The 21,033-nt window shown below is 46.7% G+C and overlaps 1 protein-coding gene across 3 annotated transcripts in view; it reads right to left on the bottom strand.

Annotated features, from left to right (window-relative positions):
- ASXL2 (ASXL transcriptional regulator 2) overlaps positions 1–21,033 on the bottom strand; it is a 75,854-nt gene that overhangs the window by 21,039 nt on the left and 33,782 nt on the right. For 2 of the 3 annotated variants that reach the window (XM_065730546.1, XM_065730547.1), the window contains one exon: positions 19,166–19,322. In XM_065730546.1, coding sequence (XP_065586618.1) covers positions 19,166–19,322 — 157 coding nt within the window. Of the gene's footprint in view, positions 1–14,711; positions 15,361–19,165; positions 19,323–21,033 lie in introns of those variants that run through there. The other variant, XM_065730548.1, reaches the window with a different exon arrangement.

Genomic DNA, 21,033 nt, shown 5'->3' with positions numbered 1-21,033 from the left:
AAGCAGAATGACCATCACTATTATTTGCTCCAGTGCATGAACACGTGCGGGCACTGAGCGATCCAAGACAGACCTTAAATAAATCTGGTCCTTGCTACGTGGAGTCCTAAAGCAAAGTTTCTCATTCCACATGACTGAGACTTTTGAACACTCCCTTCACAACCAGCAAATCAGGGCTGGGAATTAAATCACAGCTGCTCATGCAGCTCGAATAAACCCATCTGGCACAGGATACTCTGCTCTGGCCGTAGTGGTGATGCTGTGTGGCCAAACAGGGAACCCATTTGCCATCGGTCTGTCACAATCGTGGTTTTCCCTCCGTTGTCTTGGCAAATCTGTACCGTGCTGGCCAGCAGCCAAGGGTAACCCACCACATGCATAACCAGGCAGGTAAATCGGTGCCATTGGGCTGCTTGAAGCTGGTCAGCTGCTGAGAATGAAACTGCAGCACATGACATGAGTTCTGATGCCTTGCATTGCACGATGGCCGTAACAGAACAGACACGACGTATGTGTAGGCAAGAGGATCAGTGAGTGCTTCATCTGCAATGCGCTCTGAAGCTGGGAGACCAACTGGATATGGAATTAGCAGGCTGAAAAAAGTGTAGGTTAGCAAGTTCAGGGTCTTTATATAAATCTGCACATGAATTAGTACAGATAATTGTACCAAGCTGTACAAACAAGGAAAAAAGTGCAGAAGAGCGTTTGAGCCCAGGGAGAAGGATGATCCCTACTATAAAGAATAACTAGGCCTACGTGTTGACTATTCAAACTACTGCTTCCTGCAGCAATTAACTGTAGATTAGATGAGGCTAAGCTAATCCTTTCACAGCAGAAAGGAGTTAAGAGATAACAACACTCTTCATTAATGACTGCTGCAGTGTGACTCTGCTCCGTACCACCAGGGAAGGGAAATTCCCAGAGATTTTCAACATGCTCCACGAGAAAGGGTTCTGAACATCAACAGGCAATTATCACAGAATCACCCAGATTGGAAAAGACATCTGAGATCCCCACGCCCAACCCCAGCCCACCCCACCATGCCCACGTCCCTCAGTGCCACATCCCCACAGCTCTGGAACACCCCCAGGGACGGTGACCCCACCACCTCCCTGTGCAGCTGTGCCACTGCATCACAGATCTTTCTGAGAAGAAACTGTTCCTAATATCCAACCTGAACCTCCCCTGGCACACTTGTTTCAAAGCCAAAGAATTGGCACTACTCTGACGCTGGAAAAGACAGAAGGAAAGAAAAGAATCCAATGGTAATCAGGTGAGAAATTAACAAAAATTCTGCAAGGTCACACAGCAAGCAAGAAGCGTTTTAATGCTTGGGGATACAGCAAAGATACAAATCATACCTGCAGTGATCTACACAAATTTCATAAGTTCAGGAAAGAGATGTCTGATGGGTTCACGGCAATGTCCACAGAAGTGATGCAATGTGTGAGGACAGATGGATGAAGAACCTAACGTTCTTATTGTGTATTTACACTGGCTGTTTCACTTGCATGCCACAGTGTTCATCACACATCAACCAAAAGATTTATTACACACTGTGACAGGATTCAGGAAAGCAGAGAAAACTGCGATGGACGTGGAAAGAACAAGGCATATTCTGCATGGAAAGACCACAACTGAAACACACAAACCCAGTTAAGCATCTTCTCATCCAGGTGCACGTCCCGTGGGGAAGCACTGTGCCCGTGACCACCGACACTGCTGAGCATGAAGCAAACACAAGTGCAGCTTAACATCTGAAACCCACGCACACCAACATGCTGACTTGCTGGCTCTGAGACATTTGAATAGCAGGGACACAAACCACATCCTCTCCAAAGCCCGTCGCTGCATGAAGTAGAAACTCAACTCAAATGCAGGCTCCTTTGCTCTACTTTCATATTCAATCCGCATTTCAGTTTTTATGTTGTCTTGGAAGTAAGAAAACAGATCTTTCAGAACCAGCAATGGCAGCACAAGCTAAAATCCACCCCTGGATCCACCCTGGGAGGGTGATGCCACAGAGAAACACTACAGCAATCTGTGCACCCTATGGATGCATACAAGCCCTCGGTGCTACGGCTGCAGACTGACAGCTGTAACCACAGCAGCTTCTCAAGGGCAAAAGGAGAGCTCCAAAAGCTGAGCAAGGCTGCTTGAAATCAGTTGTGGGCCCCAAAGCGAAGCGGTGCAGACGGGGATGGAATCCTAAAAGCAATTCAGGTTGGAAAAGACCTCTAAGATCACCCAGTCCAACCCCAACCCATCCCACTGTGCCCACTGACCGTGCCCCTCAGCGCCGCATCTCGGCGGTTCTCGCATTCCGTGCTCACTCACATGTCAAAAAGCAAAGCCCGCTGCAGAATGTGATGGGGAGGGATAAGCCAAAAATGTCAGTAGAAAATAAAAGAGAAGATGTCATTTTGTATATTCCCAGAGCGTTTCTGTCCACCGGTCTCAGAAAAGACATGGGAAAGCTGAAAAAGATTCAGCAAATGAAATAAAGACAATTGGAGGCACCCTGCAAAGGCTAAGGGAAAAAGGAACAAAAATACATCCCTGGGTCCCTGGACCTGAAAACTCTCAGACAGTTTACAGCCCTTTAAGGACTTAGCATGCAGCCAAGAGCAGGTATAAGGCAAGGACGTGTATGCACAGAGAAATATTCCAACTCCCACAGGACCAGGCTTGAGGAGCTAAGCTTGTTTCCTCTAGATTTAAAAAGAAGTTGAGCAAAATGAGTTCTCTCTTCACTTCAGGCTTTCTTAATTGGAAAAATATGTGGAGCAAAGATTATTCCTCTTGATGCCGTTAAATCCTAAGAGCACTTTTGGAGGGAAGCTGCAGAAATAATTACAGAATGCAAAGCAACACCTGGGAAAGCAATGAACCGAGCGAGACACTGCTGCTAAAATACTCCGTGAGCTGCTCTGCATTGTTCCTACATAACCAAAGATTTTCTTCATCAGCTGAAGGTCCCGGAAGATGGGGACAGGGCCTGACCAAAAAGAACTTCAATGGATTCAGGGATTCTTCTCAACCCAAAGAGGAATGAGAAGCAAGGGATGGAGATGTCACCTTGATAACGGGTAGTGTGGATAGAGACATGACTGCGTGGCAGTGCCAAAAAATCCCACAGGTATTGGAGTTCTGGCTTGGTGCAGTCAAACCCAAGCACACGCAGCCTGGAGAGCTCCCAAAATAATAACTCTGCACACTTGGCCCCTGGTTTTTAGGCCAGCTGGTTCACTCTCAAGGTTTCATGACTTCCTGCTGTTGGTTTGGCTGGGAGAGGAGCTTGCCAGGTGAAGTTTTAACAGTTCTCTTAGATTAAAGTTGAGGAGACAAAGTGGAACATGTGTCAGCCAAACCTCATGAAACTCAATTTGTTAGATAAACTGAGACTGGACCCAGCACACAGCCCCATGTCCCAGCTGCAAGAATCCTGGAGAAGACACATCTGCAGCCAATTACCACTGCAATCTGTGGGACAGAGGCTCCTTTACACTGTTGTCTTCTCACTTTAAATGTAATCGACACAGAAGTATTTCTTCTGAGAAACTAAGCTACAGCAGATTAATTGTGGTAAAGGACAAATTAAATGAGAAATTCCATTCTGGCAGGAGCCAATGACATCTTGCAAGGTATCAGGTTCCTTCAGGACTTCCAAACCCTAAAATATTGATCAATGTTAGAATAACCTGAGATGGAAGGAACCCATAAGGATCACTGAGTCCAATTCCAATGCTGCCTTGTGTCTTCCCTTTGTAGAGTTCCAGCTAAGACAACATTAAGGACTCTTCCTGAAGCCCTGGGACTGAGGAATGAACTGACTAACCACAGCCCCCAGACAATGCAACTGAAGGGTTATTTGATGACGTGTCCACTTTGGTGCTGTACCATACCATGCCATTTGCTTATCCAGTGTTGCCCAAGGCACTGCTGGGAGGAATGCCACGATCCTGCTGGCACTGTGGTGCCCAGGGCACGCTGTGATCTCTGCTGTCCCATGCATGTAGCATGGGACTGAGCTCTGCCAGCAGCCCGTCCTGCCACCCAACAAGCATCTTCAAGGCTCACCACTCTCATCTGGTGCCAGTTATTAGCACATAAAAGTGAAAACAACAGGTAAGTGAAGACACCTGAATTATTCTGACTACTACTTCTTTCACTTTTTCCTGGCTATCTCCTCTTAGACAAGTTATTTACTTTGTAGGGTCTGAATTTAGCAGGATATCTGTCTGTTTGAAATCACAAACTCATAGAACACAGGATAGTTTGGGTGGGAAATCCCTCTGGTTTCCAGCATATATCTACTCCCTTTTCTAAAAGAAAATTTAGCAATAATCCTCCAGCTATGTTTCCCTTTCACAACTAGAGCCAAATAAACAAGAAAACAGATGGATGTTGCTGATCCTGCTTTGGGAGAGCAAGATTAACTGCCTGGCTGCAACATCCCTTTAAGCTCAGTAGTTGTTATACAGAACTACACAAGTCTCAGCTCGTTCAGGCAGTAGTTTACTTTCTGATTTATTGCCTTCCCTTCCCTTGATACCGTATGGAGAACTGCACTATTAGAGCACAATGGCTTAATCCTATGCAGGAAAACACCTGGAGAAGCACTGAGCTGGAAAGGAGGAAATAGAAAAGCAGAGGGAGATCTTACATGGAAACAATGGGGATGGTGACAGAAATCATACTTCCTTGGCTGGCACTCAAATAATTCCTAAGACCAGATGAAGATGAAGATTTTCTTAAACTGATGTTGCACAAAGGACTGGCTGCTTTCCTCAGGCTTAACAGAAGAAACTGAAGCACACTGAATGACCTCACATCATGCAACTGCTTTGATTCTGTGGCTCCAAAGGAAAATTACCCTTAGGGTCACTCAGCTCAAGGTCAACTGGCAGTTCACTTTACCAAATACACGGATAACCTGACTTAAGTGCTAAAGACATAACAGCACAAAATCACAGAATCATTAAGGTTGGAAAAGACCACTAAGATCATCTATTCCAGCTGCCACCTCATGGCCACCATGCCCAGAGAATGACACAGAACTACTGGAAATGCACAAGGAATAAAGGAAAAATACATCTGCAGTTGTCAGAGAAATTGGGAGGCAAAATGCTCTCAAATCAGAAGAAAAAAACATTGCTAAAGTTTGCTGAACTTTGCCAGACTAAAATGATTCTGAGCAGAAGAGACTTTTGCATGTTGTGAGGACAACCAGAACATCCCCCCCAGTGTTACTGGTGTAAAACCAGTAAAGGACCCTGCATCTTGGTGCTGCAACAGGTTCAGCAACATAAGCAGAGGGCTGGAGCCTTCTGAGCCATTCACATCACTGACAACTAGAACTTCAGGCTCATCCTTCTTTAAAGGATCAGAGCAAATTAGCTTCAAATATACCACACCATAAAGAAACTGTCAGCTCTGTTAAGTGGAAGCAAACTATTTTGGAGCAATGACTTTGTCAGCGAGCACTGCAGCAATCAGTGCCATCCCATGAATGGGTCACAGATCCCAATCATCCATTCCACCCAGTAGGAATCCACACTCCCCAATGTGCTGTCAGGGTATGTTTGATTTATTACCTGGCACAGGAGATGTGCTCTTCTGTATGGTCTCCAGGTACAAGACTCTCATTCTTTGCCTCTAAAAGGACCCAAATGCAGCACAGACAGAGTACAAGATGCATCCCAGTACACAGACCAAGTACTCACCTCTCTCTTCCTGGCTGGAGCTCAGCTGCAGGAACTCTACTGGGGTTTTGTCTCTGCTTTTGTTTAGGCTTGGGAGAGTCTAACATGAAAATAAATTGGAAGAGTAGAACTAGAGTTCCTGCTCAAGATTTGCATGTGTTTCCATGGGGTTTTCTGCCTTAAAATCAACACATTCAGAAAGAAAAAGCTGAACTTTACTAATTTGGAAAGAAATTACAGTCAAAATGAACTAAAAATACAGTACTCCCCCCCTTTCAACTATGTGCAGTCACAAGCTTAAAATAACCCAATTTTAAACAGCTAATGGGATCCAGATGTACAGCATAAAAAAGTCCTAGTGAAAGTCATCAAACGCGTTCTGAGAAGCATGCAAATGCCTCCTGCTCACCCCATGCCTTTTTTATTTTACAGGTATGCAGTGTGTCAGAAAGAGGATGGGTGCTCAAGCTGGAATTCACACCAAACCAAGGCCGAATGTACCAGGAAGGCAGCCACTTCTCAAGAGTTCTCCACCACGTAACAGCTCCTAGCAAAAATCAAGGAGCAAAAGACGACTGAAAATATCATCCAATTGCAACTTTGCAGAACTCCCACTCCTGCACTTTGCCCTGGGTGAAGCTGAGACTTTCACTGCTGTGATGAGGATTACCTGTTTCTAAAACCGTACCTAAATGACACACAAGTAGCTCTGGTTTCAAGAGGTGTAGCCATAGTGAAGACACATGACTACATTCCTCTTTCAGTTCACGCTGGATATCAGGAATCATTTCTTCTTGGAAAGGGCAGTGATGCAGTGGCACAGCTGCCCAGGGAGGTGGTGGGGTCACCATCCCTGGAGGTGACCCAGGACCGTGGGGATGTGGCACTGCGGGGCTTGGTTTAGTGGACATGGGGGGAGGGGTTGGACTGGGGCATTTTGGTGGTCTTCTCCAACCTGAATGAGCATGGAGCACGTGTAGGGGCAGCAGCCACGAACTGGGACACCCTGCTGCAGGCAGCACACCAACGGAATGAGAAGTCCTCAACCCAACATGCTCAGAATCTACGTATAACACAAAGGACGTGAGGCAGTGAAATAAGAACATTTGGCAATCAGCATCCTTAGCACTTTTGAAGCTGCTGCACCATCAAGTTTTCTGGGGGATGCACAACGTCACAGCTGTTATAAAACAGAAATCACCAACATCAGAATGCTCTGAATTCAGAGACATTCTACTGATCTAAATAGCATTTTTTTTTCAGCTGTTGAAATGTAAGGCAAGTATTTCACATAAACGTGCTAGGAAATTACAGCTGGAAGTGCTAATTACCTCAAATGACATCAAATTCGCCAACACCAATGAGTCGTTCTATTTTTTTTAATACTGTAGTAGACGTGTGCCTCCAGGAAAAAGTGAAGGCTGTGAGAGTGATAGATCTAAGACTAATACATCCAAGTTACTCACGAGACACACTCTGGCAGCCCAGGCATTTGATAGAAGCTATCACTGCCATCACTGATAAATATCACTGAAAGTCATCTGACAACCGATCTTGGCGCTGCCCGTGCCTGATCCACATTAGATAGAGTTAAGTTCTGCAAGCACTGCACATCTGTCCAGCTGCATTTATCCTGCAGTCTGAACACACTGCACCATCAAATAGCACGTGGTGTATCACTGCAAAATTTTTGTTTCCGTGCCAAGGACACTCCCTTCTTCCCCAAAAAGGGGCTCTAAGAACTCAGCAATGTATCTTCGCTGCCTTTGGACTCTACAGAGCTTCTGAGAATTAGAGTTGGAGGGGAGCTCTGAAGGCCATCAGTCCGACTGCTCTGCAGTGCACAGGGACAGCACAGCTCCATCAGAGTGCCCAGGGCCTGCTGCAGCCTGGCCTTGAAGGTCTCCAGGGATGGGGCATCCACCACCACATCAGTTATCCTGTGCCAGTGCCTCACCACCCTCACTGCAAAAGGTTTCTTCCATATATCCAACCTAAATCTACACCCTTAAAACTCAAAACTGTTTCCCTTTGTTCTATTATCACAGACCCTGCTGAAGTCTGTCCCCTTCTTTCCTGTAGCTCCCCTTTAGATACTGACAGGCCTCAGTCACCTGGCAGCCTTCTCTCCTCCAGGCTGCACAGCCCCAGCTCTCTCAGTCTGTCCTCGCAGGAGAGCTGTTCCATCCCTTGGACCATTTCCGTGGCTCTTCTCTGGATGCACCCCAACAGCTCCATGTCTCTCCTGTACTGAGGCCTCCACATCTGGATACAGCACTCCAGGTGAGGCCTCACCAGCACAGAGCAGAGGGGCAGGATCACCTCCCTCGCCCTGCTGGCCATGCTGCTTTTGGTGCAGCCCAGGATACAGTTTGCTTTCTGGGCTGTGAGGGCACACTGCTGGCTCACATCCAGCTTCCCAGCCACCAGCACCCCCAGGTCCTTTTTCGCAGGGCTGTGCTCAATCCTTTCATTCCCCAACCTGTGTTGGTAATGGGGGTTGCCACGGCCCAGGTGCAGACCTTGCACTTGGATCTGTTGAGCTTCATGAGGTTCACCTGGGCCCACTGCTCAGCCTGTCTAGGCCCCTCTGAGTGACATCCTGTCCCTCTGCGGTGCCCACTGCACCACATGGCTTGGTGTCATCAGCAAACCTGCTGGGGGTGCCCTCGAGCCCACTTCTGATGTCACTGATGAACAGTACTGGTTCCAGCACCAACCCTTGGGGGCCACCACTCATCACCAATCTCCATCCAGACACAGAGCCATTGACCATCGCTCCCTGGACTCAATCCTGCAGCCAGTTCTTCGTCCATCAAACAGCTCACCCATCAAATGCATATCTTTCCAATTTGGAGAGAAGGACGTGGGATGCCATGTCAAAGGCCTTACTGCAGCCCAGGTAGATGACATCAGTGGCTCTTCCCTTACCCGTTGATGAAATGACCCCATCATAGAAGGCCACCAGGTTGGTCAAGCAGAACTTGTCCTTGGTGAAGCCATTCTGTTTCTCCTGTTTCACCTCCCTGCCAACCACGTGCCTTAGCACAGCTTCCAGGAGGATCTGCTCCGTCACCTTCCCAGGCACAGAGCTAAGGCTGACAGGCCAGTAGTTCCCAGGGTCATCCTTTTCATCCTTCTTAAAATGTGTGTGATGCTGCCTCTTTTTCAGACACCAGTGTTTTATGCTACTTTGCAGCATCATTCCACAACACAGTGAGTGTTCTGAGAATTACTTGCCACTGCCACTTAATAGCACAGCACACTGAGGTTCAAGAGCTGGAACAACACATCCCGAGCACAGCACCTCAACAACTGATCTGATCTAACAGCCTGCTGCCATCATAAGGAAGCTTTACATCTCCCACCTATGAGTCTGACACCCACCTATACGCACGAGATCTTACACCTCCCACCCACGAGTCTGACATCCATTCACACACACGAGGTCCCACGTACACGTACACACATCATCTCCCACCTACAAGCCTGACACCCATCCATACATGTGAGGTCTTGCACCTCCCATCCATGAGTCTGCAGGACCACAGAGGTGTGCTGGCTCACTGCGGGGTCCCCGTGACTGCCCCAATCCACCCCAGGTCTGTAAAGGGAACACACAGTTCAGGGCTGTGGGAGAAAATCTCTGACCCTGTACATCTCTGCAGCAGATGCTTGGAGGACAGAGCAAGTGGGACTGCACACTTCACATGTTTTGTTACGGGGTGCCAGAACACGTTTCTAGGTTGCTGACTCAAACAGAGCAGACGAGAGATGGCCAAACATGAACTGTGTGGGAAGCTACCGTAGGTGTTCAGAGAAGGGAAGATGTGGTCACGTTTCTTTGAACTCCCCTCCACGTTTGTGCTTTGTGTATCACCACAGTGCATAAGGCAGGCAGCACAGCTACCCTCCTCCTTGCATATGAAGAGCTCCATTACAGACAGATTAAACAATTAATTCACCTCCTCCCAGGATACTTCAATGCTTTTCACTCCAGCTCGTCTCTGCCAATACGTATTCTAATAGAAAAGCAGCAGGTTTAAATCTTGTAGCCTGACAACAGAGCACTTCAAGCTCCTTTTTAAGCTAAAAGAGGCAAGATTTAGGTTAGATGTCAGGAAGAAATTCTTTACTCAGAGGGTGACAAAGCACTGGCACTACTGCCCAGAGGCCAGGCTGCACCTGGCAACCTCATCTGGTATGGGGCATCCAACTAAGATCTTTAAGGTCCCTTCCAACCCAACCCATTCCATGGCTCTATGATCTCTAAGGTCCCTTCCAACTCAACCATTCTGAGGTTCTACGATTCTGTGACTTGACTGTGAGCTCTCAGGGGAAGCAATCCCACGTGCAACCCAATGGTGCTCTCATCCAGCTATTGATCTATTGAAGAGCAGGAAACTTAGCTCAGATTGAATTTAGTTTCTTCTCTGCTACTGAGAGGTCAGTTCCTAGAGACCACTAACAAAAACATAAAATAAAGCTATTAGGGCTCTTCCTCATACAGTTGTTCACGATTAACTCTTCTTCCTGATTCTATCCAGATGTGAACGATCACTCAGGAAAGGTTTGCATGTAGAATTAACTGGGAACAGAAACTCCAGCTCACACCCCAATCTCATTTCCAATGGAAATCAAGTGCTGTTTAAAAGCCTGTCTCTGCTGAACCCAAGATTACACCCACTGTTCCTGCTGGTGAGCCATGCCACTGTCTGTTTCTGCAAACCAGCTTAAAAATGCAGGTGTAACGTCATGGAAATGGGAAATCATTCTGCTTTTACAGCAAGAATGTGAAGCTCTGGGCTGAGGCACTGCCAGGGCAGTGTATTACATTGTAAAATAAGGGCTTTTAAGTGGACAGAAAATCAATTTCCCTATACTTTATTCTCAGCAGCAGCTGAAGTGATTTTGCTGCCATTAAAAGATATTCTCCATTCCCCAGACAGACACTGAAAACAGAGAAACCAAACCCAAAAAAGTAATGTTTGGAGAGTAAAAAAAAGTCTTTCAAAGGTCACCTGAACTACCAGCACTGCCCCTTCAGTGCCTGCCATCAGCACCTCAGAGAAAATACTGCATGCAGGAGAAATGGGAAATCACCCCAAAGCCAAACTGCTACAGGCCCTGCTAGGAGTGCAAGGAGAAGAGGCACAGAAAGCATCTGCAGCACGGGTGTGTCTCTGTTCTGAGCTATCAGCTGCTTACGCACCAGGGCACATCTTCCTTATGCATCTGTCTGCAATGTATGGAAAGAATCCATGAAGTCTTGAAGATATCAGCTCAGACAGCCCTCTGTGACCAGCAGCAAAAGCTTAACACCTCCAAAGATTAGGAAATCACCATGAGCCATGTTTTGAGGTGAGAAGAGCTAACTCCTGGACTGGAAGATGCCAACAGCTGAGAAGCAGGGAGTGCAGTTGTGTTGTTCTCAGCAAGAGCAGCCTGAGCAACTGTACGTGTACTTCATTTTTAAAAGTGGAGCAAACATTAAGAAATCAGTTAAAAATAAAAGACATATTATGCACTGCTATGACTCCTCCTCAGCTGAAGATGATGACCAACCTGGCAGTTAATACAGGACCTGGATACTCTTGACACTGAAAATATAAAGATGTAGTTGTGCAGTGAACACTCAGCTGAAAATCCGATAAGCATAGGAGAAATGTCAGCTCTTCTGAGGCAAGCACAGGGCAGTGTTATCTAGACAGTATTTTTAGAATGCATGTCACCCTTTTCTTAAATTTTAGTGAGGTAAATTTTAGTCTCCTCCTGACAGGGCCCCTGTGGCAGGCTGGGGCATGGTAATAGCATCTGTGGTGGCAAAAAAAGGGCAAGAGTCGTTCAGATACTAAACAACACATTCATAAACGTATTCATAAGCTGTGTGTGAAAATGGGCAAGGAGTGGTGAGGTCTGATAACATCAGGTTACTTGGAAGAACGCACAGGGTGACTGAAAACTGTATAATGATGACCACAGGGTATTTCTATAGAATTATGGAATGGCTGAGTTGGAAGGGGCCTTAGCATCCACCTTGCCCCACCTCCTGCCTCAGGCTGGGTGCCTGCAGTCCAAGACCAGCTCAGATCTTGAACAGCGTGAGCTGTTTTCAACCCGAGTCTAAATACAACCAGGTGCACTGGAAAAGCACAATGAGGATGGAATGGCCTGAGCTGGAGCTTTCATTTCTCAGAGCTCCACTGACCATGAGCTGTTGCTGAGGACTGTGATTTCTGCCTTCAATAAAACACTATTTAAGCAAGCTGTGTTCTGCACGTGGCCATGGAAAACACACACCCTCAGTGTCACAGTACACATGGTTCAGTACTGATTCAATACAGGACAACAAGCCTTAGCTTCAAGGCATTAGGAAAAACATAGATGCAGAGGGGTTAAAGAAAGATCCCACCACAATGGTGAAATGGGAAGGTCAGCCTATGCTCAGAAACAGCTTCATATATGTGGAGATCAAACCTAGAGTATCATGGGGAAGGAACTTCATAACATCACAAAATTGCAAGTCCAACCATCAACTCATGACCACCGTGCCCACTCACAGAATCATGAAGGCTGGAAAAGATCTCTAGGACCCCCAAGTCCAACCCCAACCCACCCCCCCGTGCCCACTGACCACATTCCTTAGTGCTGTATCTCTGTGTTTCTGGAACAACTCCGGGGACAGTGATCCCACCACCTCCCTGCGCAGCTGTGCCACTGCATCACCACTCTGAGAGAAGAAACACCTCTCCTGACATCCAACCTGAACCTTGCAATTTTAAGCCATTACTTCTCCTCTTAAATTTCAAACGGATCCCCTAAAAACGTGAGCATTTCCATTGCTTTTAGTGCAGGCAGCAGCCCGTGCCCTGTAGTTCTGAATGGGCTTCCCCTCAGAATCTGTGTTCATCTCTCATCTGCTGGAGATTGATTGAACGAGTGCTGTGCCACGGCCTGCACAGCCCCATCCTGCAGAGCCTGCGCTCGGCCTGGCAGTGAAACAGCCCTGACTGCAGCACAGTAGAGCTGGAAGGTCTGGATGAAATGGAACAGCACATCAATATCCAGCGACTCTCAACAGCTGCACATGCAACAGATTGTTTTAGCCTTAATCTGCAACAGATTAGTTTTAGCACCAGAGCTCAGGGCTCAGCAAGGAGCAGTTTCACCACTCGCCTCGAGCAGCTGCAGACACACAGCAGCTTTCAGTTCCCCCTTGATGTGAGCACTGCAACATGCTTCTCACGTGAAATTCGTGCAAGATTCATGCACAAAATCCTCTGCTGGACAGTTCCAATTCATCCAAATCTTTCCGTGCACCTAAATGCCCACCAAGCACACAGCCAGGTGGAGGCATCTGGGATCACAGCTCCAATGACCATGAGGTCTAGCAGAAATAAATCTGCTGGAGAATGAGCCTTGGATGTCTTATAGCTTGTTACGTGGATCAAAGTCTGGATAGCGTGGCATAAAGCAGAGGATACCCCAACCTTAAAAGAAAAGGGAAAAGGAACATTTTTGGTGCTGCAGATTGCTTGGTAAATTATATGTGACACTTGGGAAAGAGCTTCCTCCTGAGTCACGAGCACAAACAGGAACCGGCTGCATTCAGAAAAGCTGAGATGTTTCAATCAAATCTTTAACAGGAAGAAACAAAATGACATAACCCAGACACAGTTCTTTTGAATTCTTTTGTTTCGTTTGTTGTGGCAGCAGAGCACTCTGTGAAGGCACTGCTGTGTTAGGGTGCTAAGCACAGAAGCTGCCGGCACCACGCGGCCTCCAATGCTCCGGTGTCAGACGTTCCTCCAGGCTGAAAGATACCGCCCTGAACTGCAGGCAGGGAGCAGTGCTTTGTATTTCACGGCATCATTAAGGTTGGGAGAGACTGCTGAGACCACCAAGCACAGCCCTGAGCCATCCACACCCTGCCTGTCGACCCACGACTCCAGCAGCCACACCTCCACGTTTCAGACTAATTATTTTCCAGACAAACTTCTGACTTTGAACAGAAGGTTTTGAAAATCTGCTGAAGATGACGAGGGACCCATCAGTGTGTGTCTGTTGTACAGAAACATCAGATGAGCAGGCAGCTGCCCACTGGGGCAGGAAAACCTGCAATCACACCCAATCTGTTTCCACCTTTTCCCTTTACAGCACCTGATTTTTTTCCTCTTTTCCACCTTTTTGCTACAGCTAACTCGGGCTGCGATCTGCGGCAGGGACCTGAGAGCACAGTGACCTCATTAGGTAACATAAAGGAGATACACAAGATCCTCCTCCTCCTTCAGGCTGACTGACTAGAAGGCGTACACCAGGAGCACCCAGCATGGCAGAAATTACAGAAGATCCAAGGCTGAATGCCTTTTCTTAACTGACAGAAGCCATGAAAGTCAGCCCAGATCTACAGTGCAATGAGACTGCTTTATGTGGGGCTGGAACTAGAGGACTCTTAAGGTCCTTTCCAACCCAAGCCATCCTGCATTTCCATTGGCACCAGCATGCAAACCAGGTCGATGCACTGCTCAAGTTGCACTCAAGTCAGCTGAGGTTTTGCAGCTGGCCGTGCAAACAAGACTAAGTTACACATGCTTCATTTCCACACTCTGTAAGCACAGACTACATTAGTAAAGCGGAGCTTGGAAGCAGCCCCAGATGTGTGGATGAGGTGTAGCACACACACAGCTACACTGAGCTCGCTGCACTTGGTGTTCATGGAGCACATTACAGCAACACATCGCCCCAAAACCAGAGTGAAAAGATGATAAAAGCATCTGGAAGCGAGATCCAGGATGATTTAAAACAACACAAAACCAAAGTGCTTTGGCAAAAGCCTTTTACAAGCACAGCATCCAGAAGAGCTGAGCTTTTACTGTCGCTCTCGAAAGGCAACAGCTGGGAAACTGTTTCCCATCAGGGCCAAAGAAAAGAGATCTGTGTCTCATGGCCGATGGTCACAGAGCCAGAAAAGCACCCACTCCATCCCCTGCAGCAGCTTCACCTTACCTTCCAGTGGAACTGCACGGAGCTGCTCCATGAACATTATTTCTTCCCTTCAAATCTGCAGTCTCGTGGCTTCCTGCAGCCTTCCTCTTATGCACAGATGTACGGACAATAATGCATGAGGGTTGTTTCAAATTTTTTCCTCTGTGCTCCTGATTGGCTCAGAGCAATGCCCATGTGGGTCTACAAAGGCGAGGTTTCTACCCTCCTTAAAATCAAAGTGTCAGTTTTGCTGCTGTCAGAGCACTTTTATTTTTGCACATATAAGGAAGTGGCTGTTGATGTTATCTGAACGTGCTTCCTGTTTTATATGTATATGAGCAAAAATGATGGCACGTTAAGCTGAGCCGCAGCTTCGGAGAGCCCACGTCGGAGCCTCCAAGCAAAACACAGTAATGGCAGCACACCTCATCTGCTCGCTGTCTACCACGGTTTGCACTCACTTCACTGATTCTCATCAGAAATCTGTGTTCTCCCAACAACGCCCCTCCTCCCCTTGCAATAACGAGCATCGCCTCCTAACGAGGAATAAGGCTGTCACAATACGATTCATTGCACGTGAACTCCAGAAATCTGATGACGTTGACTTAGCCAAGAATAATTCGTCCAGGGTTAATCACAGAATCATTGAGGTTGGAAAAGACCTCTAAGATCACCTAGTCCAACCCTCAACCCATCACCACCGTGCCTGCTAAATCAAGTCACGTCCCTAATGCTTTCATTTAAAATCTGCAAGGAAAACCTCTGTTACAGGTGGAGACAGAACAAAGGAATCAATGTTCCTGATGTCTGTCCTGGAGCATTTTTGCTTTTATAAAGCACTCTTCCAAAGAGCTGAGCTTACCCAGCATCTGCGTGGCAGTGAGACTATATGACATAGACTTAAAAACAACACAAAAAACCCACAAAAAAACAAAGTAACTTCAGATACCAAACCAACAGCCTGGATATTAGGAAACACTGCTGCTCTGAATGAGCAGTGATGCAGTGGCACAGCTGCCCATGGAGGTGGTGGAGCCACAGTCCCTGGAGGTGCTCCAGAACCATGGGGATGTGGCACTGAGGGATGAGGGCAGTGGGCACGGTGGGGTGGGCTGGGATTGGACTTGAGGATCTTGGAGCTCTTTTCCAACCTGAATGGTGCCGTGATAGAGAAAGCAAGCATGTCCTGCAAAACAAAGGGTACAGAGGTCACCAGCAAAGCCAAAAGTGCTCAGGGGAAGACCCCAGCGTGGTTGCTGACTTCCTACTGCTTATCACTGACACAGTAGCACAAAAAATTACCATTTTTGGTGACTTTATCAGGATAGTTGAATTTGTCCCTGTGTGGAGGAATAAAGGAATAACATGTGGCCAGACAACATGAATGTTCTCATGCTGTGCTGTAAAAGGAGCTTACTAAGAGCCCACACTCTCATAACAAAGCCTCTGAAAAAAGAAAAGGCCAGGGAACTTGTTTATGACTTTGAATGTTATTCTGTGTGATGTAGGCTTGAAAAATGTTATTTTCGCATGAAATTTCTGTCTTCTGGTTGAGCAAAGAATGGGTTTTTGTGTTTTAATAAAGACAATATTTATATGTAGAGGGAAATCTCTAAAAGAATTTCACACAGCATGGCACAGAAATACTGAGCTTCATAAAAAGGGGAACCATACTGAAACATAGAAACGACCTAAAAAGAAAATAAACAGTGCTTCTAAGAGGACAAAACAGAAGCCAGTGGCAAAGACATCACCTGAATTAACCATAATAGCTTCCTGAAGAAAATGTTTATCAAATGTCACTCCACAGTTAGAAATATGCTTGTCTGGCTTAGTACCAGGGTAAAGATTACCACAGGGTGCCCAAGGAAGCATGCTCAACCCACACCATTCAACATACACGACATGAAAACTGAGCACATGCAGCTTGCTGGCATAAAATGTTCTTCTGGAGCACAGTCTGAACTGCAAAGAACTGTAAAAGGAGCTCAGAGCCCCACGGGAAGAGGGATAATTCTGAGATGATAAAAGGCAACCTAAGGGCCAAAGGGAAGAAGAACAGAGCCATGCAGCCTTCACTATGAGCTCTTGAAGTTGACTCTGCTGCTCAGGAATGGTTCCCAGCCTACCAGATAAACGACACCAACAACACTGAATTATGGAATCATTAAGATTGGGAAAGATCTCTTAAGATTCTCCCAGTCCAACCCCAGTCCACTGCACCATGCTCACTGAATGTGTCCCTTAGTGCCACATCCCCACAGTTGTGGAAGACCTCATGGGACAGTGACCCCTCCACCTCCCTGGGCAGCTGTGCCACTGCGTTACAACTCTTTCAGAAATAAATATTTCCTAATATCCAATCTGATCTGGTTGGCCTTGAGAAGAGAGCCCACGGGAACCTAACAAGGTTCAACAAGGCCAGGCACAAGGTGCTGCACTTGGTTTGGGGCAATCCCAGTTGTGCACATAGCTTACACTGGATGGGGTGGTATGCAGCCTGACCTGCAGCAGGGGTTGCAACTGAATGGTCCTTAAGGTCCCATCTAACCCAACCATTCTAGGACACGTTGCCTCACGCTGCTTTTCCACCTGTTCCCTGCACAGAGGTCTGGCACTTTCATCCAGAACAGGATTTATAGGACTTACACTGAGCTGTAAATACAGACACCATGCTTCTGTTTTCATTCCTGCAGTGCCCTGCTGGCACAGGGGCAATCCAGGATGCACCAGGCTCAGCCAGGTCTGCAATCAGCTCCGTACACCTGCAGCTCCAACAGCTCACTGCACAGAAACACCATCTCTGCTCCGTCTCACCAGCACAGTGGTGTAAAGAGATTTTCTTAAAGGGAAGCTGAAGGAGAGCATCACTTCCTTCAAGAACCTGTGAATGACTTTGTGTGACACTAAGAGGTTAGGTTTATTAGTGATTAAGAGCTGCTCAAACAAAGGAACACAAACAAAAAGAGGGAATAGAAGGAAAATACTCGGTGACACCACTGACCATAGCCATGATTTTAAATAATGAAATTCTTGCCTTCGAATGCATTTTAAAGCACTGTGGTTCCTAGAAATGAAAATAATCAGTATGTGGCCACAAAAGAAGTGCAAAATTCCTTTTTTGTTTTTTATATTCATACTGGAACTGCTACCTTCAAATCTTCTGCTTTTGAGTTCAGGGTAACTTTTGCCACCCCCTTTCAGCCTACAGCTTCCCTTCCTTCTTCCTTTGGAAGATTAAGCTGGAGTCAAGTCTTACTGCTCAACTTTTGACAATGCCTACTTTCGTGGTGTTTTAAAGGCTCACAATTCCACCCAACCATTTCCTCAGGTTTTGCTTACTTGCACGACACAGAAAACCCCACACACAGTCGGTTCCACACAACCCCAGCAGACCCCAATGCTCTGCTGCACAGCCCAACAGTGTCACAAAACCTCCTGCATGCCTCCACCACTGCAATGGAAACAAGCTTTTCATTTCGCTGCATTTCAGCCAGGAAATTCTGTGCATGACTGAGAAGAAAAGGAAAGGATCAGACTGAAGGGGAAGGCCGTAACAGCAGCAGTTACACTGAAAGATGCAGGTGTACCTACAAGAGAAAGGCACAGCCTTTGCTTAAAACAAAGAACAAAGGATTTCTAGTAAATGTACATTGCGTCCTCAAATTTTATTATTGCTTTTTTAATTAATTAATTCAGCGCTCAAACAAATAGCTGACCAGAATTCTGGAGGAGGAATGATGATTCAGACACTGATCAAATGAATGGGTGCTGGAACTGAACGTGTTACTAATACATGAAGCAACCACTGACAGCAGTACCCAGCAAGGCACCGTGTCAGGATGCCAGGACTGAAAAGAGACTGGAATGCATTATTTCCCCTGCAAAACCAAAGATGTTCTTCTGCAGAAAATTCAGAATGTAGGTACTCTTGAAACACTGTTGAACTTTATTATTGAAGTTTGAAAACGTTTAAAACACGTAAGTATTGCTGACTTCACGAGGGAAAGGAGCCCAAAGCAGGAAAAGGAGTGCAGGCCCACAGACCCACCAGTTCCCATGAGCTGTAATCTCAGAGGGTCTGTGCTCACTCCCAGACACTGCTGCATCCAGTATCATGAGAGGCCACAATCAGAAGGTGCAGTGGTCTCAGGAAAGGAGGGTTAGAGTTAGGCTTAGGGCCTGATAAAAGGCCCAGGGTAAAGAGAGAACCTGGAAAAAAAACAATGCTGCTGCTTCTAGGTCTAAAGCACAGTACGCTTAAATCAAGGATGGACATTTAACTGCAAATGCTTTTTCTTTTGTTTCAAGCCATGCTGTACTTATGACATAAGTTCAAGCCAGAAGCATAAACAGCAGAAGAGACTTTAGGCTCCTGTAACGTCCTGTCTTTATATGGCAACAGATGGGATTGGCATAAAGCTGAAAGTCCTTCACAGAGACCATGTTATCACTTCTCCTGAGCAGGAAATTACCTTTCCTTTTCCACCTGCTTTTCTTCCCGTCCTTGTTCGTGCAGCCATCACTGCTGCTGCTGCTGCTGCTGTTCTCAGAGCTCTGTGAGTCGGACTGCGCGTCGCTGCTTTCCTCTGAGCCGTCTGAGAGCTCCTTCAGCCCATCGGGAACGTCCTTCTGCAAATGGAGCCAACAGCTCAGCAAACCCATTCAGCAAGAAGTTCCTCACTTAACAGAACACTTTTTAAGTTGCAGTTTATTCAACGAGTGCTTGTTGTTGACTTTTGCTGCAGAGATGTGTCAGAACAGCTGCTTCAGGCCTTTCAGTGCTTTCTGCTAGCCCACATGAAACACATGCCCACCAAGGGTTCCTGAACTTCCCTGTCACCATCTCACATCACCTTTCCTGCACACCCACTATAGTTGTCTTCTCGATCCCCAGTCACCATCTGTAACACACCACAATGAACTGCAGTGCGCTACAACACACTGTGAGGCACCTGGAGGCTTACCATTCCCACACAGACTCTTTCAGTCTAACAGCCAGCCCTTGCTGCCTGCCCACAGCTAAGCCCAGGCTGCCCTCTAGCGATCCTCACCATTGAGATTTTAACCTACATTGCCATACTGGTGCAATGGGGGCGCTGGTGTATGCATGCGTATGTCAGCATCCTTTTGTCAGCCGTCAGCTGGGCACAGGATGCACAGCTGGAAGAAGTCACAGCATCTCCCCCTTCCCCCTGGAGGCAATTCACATATTATCCTTTCTCTATGCTTACAGCTGCGACTGATCTTTGCTTGTAGGTCCAAAAAATCAATTCAGATGACACGAGTTTCACCAACTTCAGTAACTCCAGATATTTTTCCCCACCAGCGAGGTGATTACTAATTGGGTCAGATATCCAATTATATTTTCATCCTTCACTGCAGAAATGCAGCTCTTCTAACTGCACGTAAAGAATTACTTGCAAACCATGAGGGAAGAGAGCATCATGAGAAGCATGGAAAGAAAATCTATTTCTAACAAGTGTCACCTAAGCTGGTGAAGACTACGAGTGCATACTCCTAATGCTCACCTTCCCTTATTCAACCTTCTTTATTGCATAACTTTTAGAGAGATGATGTCACCTGGCACACAACAATTATACATTTTTTCAGGATGTCTCCTGAGCGACCTGGTACAGCTGACCGTGCCCTGACAGGAGGTTGGACTCTCCAAGGGTCTTTCCCAACACCTGCAGACAGCCTCCAGAGCTCTCCTTCCAGCTCTGCCCCTTCCTATGAGAAAATGGCACTCCCCAGGACCTTCACTGCCATGTCCTGTCTGTGCTGATGATACGGCCTTCTCTCAAAATTCCACACAACCACAGGGTCATTAAAGTTGGAAAAGACATCTTAGTTCAACTGCAAACCCACCCCCCTCCATGACCACGTCCCTCAGTGCCACATCTCCATAGTTCCTGAGCACCCCCAGGGATGGTGACCCCACCACCTCCCTGGGCAGCCTGTTCTAATGTTTCACCACCACTCTTATGGATAAGAAATGTTTCCTAATATCCAACACAAATTGCTTTAGACACTTCACCTCTCCCTACTGCACCTTCTATTTCTGAAGCAGAAGTGTACTCTGAACTATAGAAACATCTTCTCATTACAACTGCTCTTCTTTCAATAATTAAAGCTTCCTCCTTTTAGTGAATCACATGGAAAAATCAAATAAAATCTGGTCTTCCAGCTAACACTCCTATAAATACATCTGTAAGACGATGTGCTCTGTTTTTATCACCTGTGGTAAAAATGGAGCTTGCTGGCCTTCTCCAAACATCAGGTTAGAAATATTCCTATCAGACTGGAATGTTTCAGGCTACCGGTGAACAGGAAATCCAGT

Source organism: Cyrtonyx montezumae, unplaced genomic scaffold (assembly GCF_038088225.1).
Source record: "Cyrtonyx montezumae isolate F1298 unplaced genomic scaffold, pur_monq_1.0 scaffold_13, whole genome shotgun sequence".
NCBI classification, from domain to species: domain Eukaryota; kingdom Metazoa; phylum Chordata; class Aves; order Galliformes; family Odontophoridae; genus Cyrtonyx; species Cyrtonyx montezumae.
This window is presented reverse-complemented; position numbering and strand designations above follow the sequence as displayed.